General features: G+C 44.4%; 2 protein-coding genes across 4 annotated transcripts in view; one reads left to right on the top strand and one right to left on the bottom strand.

The window, feature by feature from the left end:
* Nucleotides 1–5,404, top strand: part of LOC102214423 (scavenger receptor cysteine-rich type 1 protein M130-like) — a 13,816-nt gene extending 8,412 nt beyond the window's left edge. Inside the window, exons 4-8 of the mRNA XM_013911968.1 lie at nt 976–1,281; nt 1,354–1,635; nt 2,451–2,780; nt 4,094–4,185; nt 4,275–5,404. Coding sequence (XP_013767422.1) covers nt 976–1,281; nt 1,354–1,635; nt 2,451–2,780; nt 4,094–4,185; nt 4,275–4,391 — 1,127 coding nt within the window. The 3' untranslated portion in view covers nt 4,392–5,404. The remainder of the gene's footprint in view (nt 1–975; nt 1,282–1,353; nt 1,636–2,450; nt 2,781–4,093; nt 4,186–4,274) is intronic.
* Nucleotides 5,405–5,469: 65 nt separating this feature from the next.
* ece2b (endothelin converting enzyme 2b) overlaps nt 5,470–11,084 on the bottom strand; it is a 30,969-nt gene continuing 25,354 nt past the window's right edge. For all 3 annotated transcript variants that reach the window (XM_005737499.1, XM_013911967.1, XM_013911966.1), the window contains exons 15-19: nt 10,003–10,113; nt 9,547–9,614; nt 8,896–9,086; nt 8,723–8,818; nt 5,470–8,431 (exon numbers count right to left, since the gene is read on the bottom strand). In XM_005737499.1, coding sequence (XP_005737556.1) covers nt 8,255–8,431; nt 8,723–8,818; nt 8,896–9,086; nt 9,547–9,614; nt 10,003–10,113 — 643 coding nt within the window. In that variant the 3' untranslated portion in view covers nt 5,470–8,254. The remainder of the gene's footprint in view (nt 8,432–8,722; nt 8,819–8,895; nt 9,087–9,546; nt 9,615–10,002; nt 10,114–11,084) is intronic.

Genomic DNA, 11,084 nt, shown 5'->3' with positions numbered 1-11,084 from the left:
AATGTGCAGAAAATAGGTTTAAATGTTAAACTAATTTCTTCCAGTCAGAGAATTTTTGCTTGATGCGTAAAGTTAAAAGATTAAAACTAATAAAACAAGTTTTAAAAAGAGACTTTTCCATTTGATTACATTTTGTATGATGATTATGCAGAAGAAGTAGAATTGGGCTGAAAGAGCTATCGCTTTATCACCTGTTCAGGTTGTAAATTGTATTTTTAAAAAGTAACTAATTACTTTGAAAATAAGTAATCAGTAAAGTAAGGGGATTACATTTTGGGGGAAGTAATCAGTAATTATTTACTGATTACTTTTTTCAAGTAACGTGACCATTACTGCTCGTCTGTGTGGTGACGCCCGGGTTTATCAACAGGACAATGCTGCAGGACTTCTTCCATCACACTTTTGGACCATCCCTCGTGTTCCCCTGATCCAAATCCAATGATTTTTTTGCCATTTTCCAAGTGATTTTAAACGGGACTGTACATTCACACACCACAAACTGGTGCAACGTGGAGGTGCAGTGGCACATCGCACTGTCACCTCACAGCAAGGTTTTTTCTGTACCTGCTGGTAAGCGTGGCTCCTGTGCATGTAACTGATGCTGTTGTTTGTGATATCCATAAACCATGCGGTACTCAGCACAGCACGCGGGTATGGACCCCATTCTTCCAGTAACTGAATTATTAGCCAAGAAATGCAGATCTAATTAAGACAGAATGGATGTTATTGTAGTTTTTGTTGTTAATCTAATTCATTGTTATCTTCCTGCTCCAAAGTCCTGATGCTCAGTCATCCAGCTAAGTAAATCCCAAAAGGTTGAACACTACATCCAGATGAACAGAATCGACCTTTTGGGGTACCAGAACAAAAACACTTTGCTCTTACTCTGAGTTTCTTATTACAATCTGCAGATGTGCAGATTATCTAGCTGACAGTCTAAGAAACATGAACATTATGGATCTCTGATCTCTGCAGACTCTGTCAGGCTGCTGAACGGTTCCAGTCTGTGTTCAGGCGGACTGCAGGTGAAGTCTAGCCAGAGATGGTCCTCAGTGTGTGAAGATGACTTTGACCTGCAGGATGCAGAGGTGGTCTGCAGGGAGCTTGGCTGTGGGCCTCCTTCGCTCCTCCAGGGGGCGCTCTATGGAGAAGCGGAGGCTCCAGTGTGGAGCAGAGAGTTCCAGTGTGGAGGCCATGAGTCTGCTCTCCTGGACTGTAGAAGCTCAGGCTCAGCTAGAAGCAGCTGCTCACCTGGCAAAGCTGCTGGACTCACCTGCTCAGGTAGAAGAGGAGCTGCAGCTTTGGCTCAAACTCACTTTGTTCTCTCACTGATGACTCTCTGCTTTCTGTCAGAGCCTGTCAGGTTGGTGGGAGGAGCCAGTCGCTGTGCAGGTACACTGGAGGTGAAACACCTGGGAGAATGGAGACCAGTGGATGACAATGGTTGGACCATGAAACCAGCAGCTGTTGTCTGTGAACATCTGGACTGTGGCTCTGCTGTTTCTGTTGGGAAAAAAAAGTCCACATACAGATTTGTGTTGAAGATCAATCCTGATTGTTTCAAGCTGAGATCTTCCCTAAGGGAATGTGTAGAACCATCTTACTCTTCCTCTTTGCTCAGTGTCACCTGTTCAGGTAAGCCCATCAATTACACAGTTTGTGAAAAACAACGGGGGGAAATAGTTGAAGGTGTGACACGAAGGAAGTGATTGTTAATGGAAGACATAGATTTAGTTCATTTTAAAGAGTTATGAAGGGAACATTTAAGCACCGAGACCAAGAAAGTTTATGTAACCAGCTGCAAACTCTTACGAAGTTGTACATTTGAACACTAGAGTCTATGGAGGAAGCAAAAGAACTGCCGAACAATACTCAGGTTGAAATTTGCTGGTATGTGACCTACTTAACCTAGCTAACAGTACCTGACGTTAGTACTTACAAATAAACAAACCTTTAATGATCCCATTAACTCGTTTTACTGCTGCTGCTCTTTCTGTCACACTCGTCTGCATGCAGTTAACCAAGCAAAAGCTTATAGCAGCGTAGACCAGACAGCTACAAATAAATCACTTCAACAAGGAGAAATGTTCTCATGAGAACAAAGTACATGAAAATGTTTTAAAAGATCTGAAAACTCCTAATCATTACTTATGAGTTACCCCTGAGAATATTTAAGGGGCAGTGTTTCATTTCTCTTCACAGTCACGATCTGTGACAAAGAAAGGTTTAACTTTTTGCAAACTTCAGTCTTTCCATAAACTGCTGATGTTCAACAAACATCTGGAGGAAGCTGTGTGACTGGGTTTGTGGAGGTCCTGAAGGTGGATCCAGTATCTCAGTTTACAGTCCGTCGTCGCTCAGCTCGCTGCTGCTCCTGTTCAGAGGCTGTTTTGTTTGCCATAAGGCCTCTGATGATAACCTCACCTGTCATGGTCTCTGTTCATTTACAGACCTGCTGGCTCAGCCAAGCATTATTGTCCCCGCCTCCATCGACGGGGTCTCCGAGGCACAGCAGCAGGAGCTTCGGGTGTCCAGGGGCTCTAGCTTGACCATCAGCTGCTCCATCCAGCCACAGTTCCCAGGAGGCTCCTTCCAGCTCACCTTCACTTCCTCCAACACAGCATACAACTACACCCAGCCAGCTGTCAATCACTCTGCCCACTTCCTGTTTCCTGTCACAGAGCCCGCCCACCAAGGAAACTACAGCTGCTTTTATCGTGTTTATGTTTTTTCTCACAACTTCTCCTCTGAGAGCTGCCAGCTGTCTGTGACTGTCTCAGGTGAGCTGAAGCAGAGAGATTTTCTGTAAAATCGAACTTTGAAAGGTTTGCAGCCAGAAACAGTGACGAGCAGAGTATGAATGGTTACCACAGTAACGCCGGTTCTCTGAAAACTATTTCATTTACACAGCGACAAATCAAAACATCAGTCCTCCCAGGCACATCCTGTTAACATCTGGACTGCTGTTTAAGCCAGAATGTTGTTTCTGGGTGGTTTTCCTGCGTGTGCCACCTGCTTCGTCACACAACACTCCAGCGGGATTCAGCTGAACTGGGCGTTGACTCCTTCCTCTTCTAATTCTTCTTTCTGAGTCACTTATTGGTGAATGTGTTCATGTGTTGAGGATCATTATCCCATCGACTCATCTAGTCCTTGTTCAGTTTTAAGACAGATGTGTCATCATTATGTTGCAGTTCAGAGTGTAATCAGTAGCTGAAGTCTCTCCATCTCTGATGCTGTGAAGCAACAACACACCAGCATAGTTCTGCCTGGTTGATGGTTTGTTTTTTAACATCTGCCATTGGTTTGTTCTGAATGTCTCTACAGTTACTGTAGCCAAACATTTCATCTTTGATTTGTCTATCTAAAGCAAATTATTTCTCTTTGATTGGATGTTGACCAACTGTAGTTTGTAGTTTTTCTTGGGCCATAAAGGATTTTCCTGGTTTTCTGCTGTGCCGGTTAAATGTGTACAAGCTCAATATGTTTGCATCACTTTGACACTAACAGCTGCAGAGTTACTGGCAGATCCAGGAATGAGGTGTGGGGGGTTTTGGAGACAGCTTTTTGACTCAAAAAGGATTAACCAGAAACAAGCAGCTGCTTGAATTCCACAAAATACATCGATTGATCACTCCTGGTACCTTTAAAATGTAATACCAGACATACCCCGAACCCCAGAGAATGTTGTGTAGATAATGATGAGACAACTTCAACACCAATGACAACAGCAGGTCCTCAGTGTCACAGGCATCACTCCCTAAATACCAATGACCTGATCTGAAACACCTGATGTTACATGGATGGTTGGAAGAGACAATAAATGAAGGGATATATGTATTTTATCCACATGACTAATCAGCTTTTTATGTCTTTAATTGATGAAAAACATTTTCTGACTTTTAAGTATCACTAAGCTCAGTTTAACTTGTGCAGGCTCCAGTCACAGATTATTCTCAGAGGGGTTTAAAGGGGTTTGTCCTCAGAGCAGAGGTTCAGGTCCAGATAAACGATGTTCACAGATTTCTCTGCAGTTTGTGTTTAATGACAGCTGTTTGACTCGTGATGACTGTGAATGTGTTCGATCCCGCAGGTCATCCAGATCCCACAGGCTTCATCATCAGAGCCCTCGTCCTGCCACTGATCCTGCTGTTGGAGAACGTTGTCCTGTATTTCTACTGTAAGGTACTGAACACATGTTTGCATCAGAGAACGAAGCCCTGAGAGAGGAACGATGCAGTCAGTCTGATCTATGTGTGCTTATGTCCCTCCAGGCCAGCAGGGGGCAGAGGCTGGGCAGACCGGAGAACAACAAGCTGGTTAACTTTGGTGTTGGTGCAGCTGAAGAAGGGCCGGCTAAAGAGGAAGGAGCTCATCTCATATCCAGATGAAGTTCTCAGCTCATCCATCACCTCAGTCACAGATTTTACTTTCTTTCTACCAAAGATTCTGTTAATCAGTCAGGCTGGAATGATTCTGTTGTTTTCTTACTGCCAGCATGAAAAGTCCAAAACCATCAAAGTGTTTCAGGTTTTTAATCACATTTTTACACAGAAACTGGCCCCTAATGTACCTGCTGTTCAACACTGACTGCAGGGAAGTGTAACCAGAGATGGTCCTCAGTGCGTGAAGCTTGACCTGCAGGATGCAGAGGTGGTCTGTAGGGAGCTTGGCTGTGGGCCTCCTTCGCTCCTCCAGGGGGCGCTCTATGGAGAAGCGGAGGCTCCAGTGTGGAGCAGAGTCTGCTCTCCTGGCAGAACTTTATATAAATAAAGGATATTTGTTCTGCCTTTTATATGTTACGCTGGATAATACAGTTTAGTAATCTGCCCTAGAGCCCCCTCTAGTGGCTGATTTGTAATATTATTTTGATTACTTTGGAAAAAGAAAAATAGAGGAAGTGGAAAATCCAAGATGGCTGAACGTAATGCTGAAGCATTATCGTTCCAAGCTGAAAATGTTGCTTCGGACGAGATTTGTCCGTAAGTATGAGTGATGATTAAATAATAATTGTATCTTGTTGTGTTTAAAACTTTGTTTAATTGAGTATGAACGTTTTATCTTGTTAGCTTGCAGTAAGCTTGTAACAAGCTAGTTTGCAATGTTAGTTAGCTAATACAATATTTTGTATGTTTTCAGTTTTACAATGGTCAAAGAGAAGGTCAGAGGCCATCATTCAATAAATCAGCACAAAAAAGGAAAATGAGTCTGATTACTGGAGCATTGTTAGCTCGCTGGTGAAAACCAGGAACCTGAGGGTGAGGACAGCACACCATTAACTTTCAATAGTGCCTTTTCTCATTGATTTTCTAGTTGATTGATTTGATCCTCGTCAGCAGCCGTGTTACAGAGAAGGTAAAAGAAACAAGCTTACATTCAAACACTCACATGCTGGGTGGAGCCAAAGCGATCATGCACCCCCACCCGTGCTCCACCTTTCCTTGTAATAACAGAGCAGGACTGTGTGGCTGAGTGTGTTCAGTGTTTATTATATTTCTGCAGCCTGATAGAAAACATTTCTCATTCTTTTCTCTACATTCTCGGGCAATAAAATAAAAGCAGATAAAACTTCAGGTGTTTTTTCCCCCACAGCAGCCACCTGAAACGCAGCCTTGTGATTGGACGAGCACTGACGCCCCCTCAGGACAGACACAGAGTTTAAAATGAGCAGTTTCTTCTACTTCAGCTCTATTGTTGTTTACTGTACACACAGATTTTTACACAGCTCTGACTCCTGACACACACACACTTGTCTGTCTGTTGTTTCATTGCACCTACACAAGGACCCTTGTAGATGCGATGCACCCCCCCCCCCAACTCATAACCTAACCCTGCTTCTAAAGGGTCTCAGAAAATCTGTCCCAAAGTGGAGAACCAACGTTTTTAATCGTCCTCACAACAATAGACATACAAGAACACGCAAACGCACCCAGACACATCTTTCGCCGGAGGCAGCTTCTTCTTCTGCAGAACAAAAGACGTCACACACGGGAGCTGCGTAGGATTGGACGTTCATGTCATAGGGGGAGGCGAAGCCGGCACACACTCCAAAACACGCACACCCACACATGCACAAACACTGACAATACACAGTGTATGGTTATTATCACAACACTGACTTTAACGTGAATATTAAGCTTGTGGTTCAGGTGAGCGGGCCGAGAGCGCCACCTGTCGTCAGAGTCATGTGCCTGCACTGGGCGGGAGCTAAAGTTCAGCCATGTTTTAAGGAATCGTTGGTAATGAAGTCTGAGGTACCAAGTCGTCAGTTCTTTAACGAATGAAGGTTTAACGTGTGTTGGATCTTTAACTTCGACAGTCTGTCTCTCATATTTATGTTTACTCTGAGTATTTCTAAAGGTAATCCCACTCCTGGTCCAGCTGTTTACTGCCGAGGTCTGATGATGAACCCATTTATACACCAAAAGTCTCATTTTGAACTTCACGCCACCCTCACATCACATCAGACCTCGAGCTCAGTGAGCAGCCGATTATTTCAAAAAATGAAAGAGTGGGACAGATGCAGAGCTCCAAGGACAGACTCCTGCTCACTGACTCGTTCACAGATCAGGCAAATGGTTTGTGACAAGAGAAGCCATGACATCAGCAAGCTTACAGCCAATCACATTCCCCGCGCACCGAATGGCTTAAAACTATAGAAAATCATTTAAATACAGAATAATAAAAAAATCCAAAGGCTACAAACATGGCTGCATGTGGCTTGATATTTATACTAGTATATTAGGAGTATGTGGAGCTTCTTGTTAGTTTCATTATAAAGTGTTCCAGTTTTGTGTTTTCACCAGTTGCACCAACTGTATCTGAAATGCAGTCCTGTGAGCTTTACTCCATCATACTTTTATATATTTATGATTCTTTGTATAACTAGTGTTTGAAACAGCAAACTTGAGTTATTATAAAACATTAGAAACAAATACAACTGGGAAATTTGATTGACTTCCACTACTTCCTGTGCCACTAAGCTCTTAGTATCCACCATTTCACCAGCGGACCACGCACTCCACACCTCCAGTTTCACCCACCAGTGTATATTTCCCACTTCTTCTGTTTTAAGTTGTTTTGTTGGCAAATGGGTGAAAACTGGTGACGTGGAGCTGCATGTGAACCAGACCGCTGTGGTAGATGTTCAGAGGTTCACCGTTTACCTGATAAAGATGAGCTACCAAAACACTGCAAATAAATCATCTATTTTTGTGAGATAGACCATAGACAGGATTGTGTTTGCATTTTATTTTGAAATTTTAATTCCAAACTCAGTTTTAGGATCAGGTTTTGGTTTTAAGCTGTTTCCTCTCTACTCACTGTTTGATTCACTGACACTGGTCTTTACCTGGAAGTGAGGCTGTGTCTCCTGGTAACAGTGTGTTACTTAGTGGTTGCAGAGCGCTAACGTAGTGAGTCGGTTAAACTGTGCAAACTGGAAGGTGAGCTATGCTCTGTGTTACCTAAAGATAACGCTGGCTTTAAGGCAATCCTCGACAGACTCATTAAAGGGTTGTAATAGATTACAAAATGATGGAAAACCTTTTAAAATATGTCACGTCTGTCTTAATTTAGCGTGAAACAGTGGTTACAGCGTGGATTCAACTTCGACATTTCTGACAGATTATATACACGAGAAACGGACCGAGGAGATAAATCTGAGAAAAAGTGTTTTAAATGCTTAAAACCTCATAAATAACCCACGAAACCCTCGTTCCTCTCCTTAATCCTAATCTACACCCCTAAAACTGAAAGCCTCCCAGCCAATCAGGCGACAGCTTCCTCAATAACTGAGTGGCCAATCACACACACACACACAGCCATGACTGATTATGTAACAGTTCAACTTTGCATGAGGTCATCACAGTGATGTCGTAGGGGGTGGAATTATAGAGCTCTTTCACACAACGGACACAACGCGCACACACAAACCAAAGCCCATTAATAACACTATGAATCAATAACGTGATAAAAGCAGGAATCATCGCCACCGCCCACGTGGCTTCTTCTTCCTCGTCAGTCCTTCGTGTCTGTGTGACGTCCACCGAGTCCGTTTAGTTTCCAGACAGGAAGTAAGTCTGATCGTCACCAAGTTACAGATTAACTGAAGCTGAAGATTACACCTGCTCCCCCCACCCCATGAAAGAACCTGAACTCTAATTAAGACACTAACGAGCCCGTCAACCCGTCAGCTGACTGACTCCCCCCCCCCCGTTCCTGCACCACTCCGAGCTGGTCCTTTCAGGTCTGACTACCAGACTTCGCAGCGCTTCCCCGTATTCATGGGTGTCCCTTCGGGGCAGTTAAAGTGGCGGCTGAAGTCCGGAGAGTTGGCGAGCGTGCCGATGACTCTGTATCGGGGAGGACTGTGGGGGTCGGTCACGAGGCCCTCGTGAGCGCTCTCTGGTGTCCGAACTGAGCACCACACCTAAAAGAACAGAACAGAAATCTGAGAAGGGACAAATCTCGATGCAGCATTTTCTTTCATTTTTTAATCAAATGTCTCACAATCATCTACTTCCTTTGAGCAACAGGAAGTAGATGACTATTATAAGAGGTTCGAGGACAGATCCCTGGGGGACACCAGTGGTAACAGGAAACGGATGGCGTTTGACATTTTCTGAGTTGAATGAACTAATCCCATTTAGGTTTGGCGGTCTAGATCTGTAACTGAAAAAAGCAAATAGCTGAGCTTCGTTGTTTGTCTGCAGCGTCTCACCTGGGCAAATCCAACGAAGAAAAGCTGGTCATTGGTCAGGTTGACAGCAGGAAGTCTTTTCTCATCTCCGTTTCCCTGGATCCATGACCGATAGGCCTTAGGAGGAAAACATCAACACGCGGGTTAGTGGGAGGTGTTGACCTGTTGCTGCAGCGGTTTGTGTTCCTACTCACGTGATACGCGGCCTTTAGCCCCCCATTGTCGGCGATGTTTTCTCCGAGTGTCTGTTTTCCGTTGATGTGTTCTCCGTTGACGGTGTAGCGGCCGTACTGATCCACCATACACTCGGTCCGCTGGCGAAACGCCTCCACGGACGAGTTCTGCCACCACGGCCTCAAGTTTCCTTCTTTATCATACTCACGACCTGATGGACACAAGGACCACATTGCAGCTGTGTTGGTACTTTCCTGAGGTAATCAGGATTACCGTCTGTGGTTCTCCAATTGTTTAATGTTTCACGCTCCTGTTTTTGTGGCAGTTTGGAGCCTGAGCCTGTTTTAAGCTCCCGTTAAACATGATTTAGTTCCAGCTCATTAGGTTTGTTTAGTTCATTTTGAGGTAAATTATGGAATTACTGAGGGTCCGCCCCCACGCCTGCCTGTTTTTAAGACCACGTGGACAAATCTGAATTTACATCACAACACGTCAGCTGCATGTGCGCCCCGGGCAGCCGACTTCAATCAGACTTCAAAGCCGCACAACAGGAACGACAGTCGGCCGCCAGGACTGCAGCCGTCTGTTAATAATCACCTCAATTCAGAATAAACACAGGCCACGCCCACACTGAGTGCAGTGAATCAAATATGACCTGGAGTGAAACTCACCCTGATCATCAAAGGCATGCGTGAGCTCGTGGCCCATCACCACCCCAATGCCACCAAAGTTCAGTGCCCTGAAAACACAAACACACAGCAGTCAAAACGTTACCCACACACCGAGTCCAGAAACAGCTGCGATTGGTCTGGAAGCTCTTTATAAAAAACACGTTTTATAAAGTTTATAATTAGTATTTTTATATATTTACAGTACACACACACACACATGGTGCGGATGACCGGATCAGCACTTAATCAGAACTTTATGCCCAAACTCAGTGATGATTTAAGCCACACCCACAAACTGAAAGTCTAAAGTCCTGCCAGCGCCCCCTACAGTCAGCAGAGCTCATTACAACAACAATAAGAGCAAACAGCATCCTGAAGAGTGTGAAAGCTGAAGAAAAGAACATGTAAAGACAGACAGGCAGACGCATGGACAGGTAGATACTGAGGTAAACAGACTTGGGGTGGTCGTGGGCGTAGAAGGGAGCTTGCAGGATCCCAGCAGGGAAGACGATGCCGTTCTTAGTGGGCATGTAGTAGGCATTAACTGTAGGAGGAGTCATACTCCATCTGGAGGAGGACAGGAAACAAGGAAAGGATTGGGAGGAGGAGGAGAGGAAGAGAGAAAGGAAGGGGAGGGAGAGGAGTTAATCTGCGGTCCAGCCATACCGTATAAATGTTCAGGGATCGTATTCGCAAAGTGTCAGCAAAGACGAGTTACTGACCAGCTGTGATGTGAACCAGAGCTGCTCTTCCAGCACAAACACCAGCTAATCTGTTGGTAGATCTATAAAAACCACTACGACTCTGCACATATGCTCAAAACAGTGTGGGCCTTATGATCAGTCCATCTGATGACAGGATTAGCTCTGCGCTCAACTACAAAGATAACTTCTCCCCTTTGCAAAAATCAGCGGCAACAGGAGCAATGTCAGCCTCATGTACATCGATCCTGTTTGGTCCTGGGATATCTCGTCATCAACGACGAATTGTACCAAACACAGATGATACAAATATACTGAATAAGCTGGTATTTTACACAGCCCGCCTACAGCCGCGGTTTAACACATTGACGGAAGCATCAGCGTAGTTCAGTACCAGTCAGAGTCAGCTCGGTGTCACCTGGAGGACTGTCCCTGACCGGGAAACCTCATGTTTATCTTCAGCGCTCCTGTAACACCATTCATACGAGACTCCGACGGGAGAAATGCATTTGTTTCAGTTTAAAACCTCACATTACAAATAAGTCAGGTTTAAACCACAGGTGTGCTCTCTCTGAGACCTGACCTCTGACCTTTACCGGGGCCGGCCAATTCATTTTCCCAAACCTGCACATGAGAAACTAAACTGTGACTTAAGTCTCATAATCAGCTCCACGGACTGAGCGCACAGTTACCTCTGAGCTCATAAATAAAATAGTGAAAATCCTCCATCAGCCCCTGTTTTTAATGCGAGCTCTTTCTTGTCCTGTCAGTTTGTTAACTAAAAGTCTTTGATGTGTAGGTTTAAATTGGTAAAATAATATAAAAAATAAATAATAT

The sequence above is a fragment of the Pundamilia nyererei genome, unplaced genomic scaffold, assembly GCF_000239375.1.
Source record: "Pundamilia nyererei isolate P.nyererei 1_Seehausen unplaced genomic scaffold, PunNye1.0 scaffold00076, whole genome shotgun sequence".
Taxonomy (NCBI): domain Eukaryota; kingdom Metazoa; phylum Chordata; class Actinopteri; order Cichliformes; family Cichlidae; genus Pundamilia; species Pundamilia nyererei.
The sequence above is the reverse complement of the archived record's forward strand: the minus strand, read 5'-3'. Positions and strand labels throughout refer to the sequence as shown.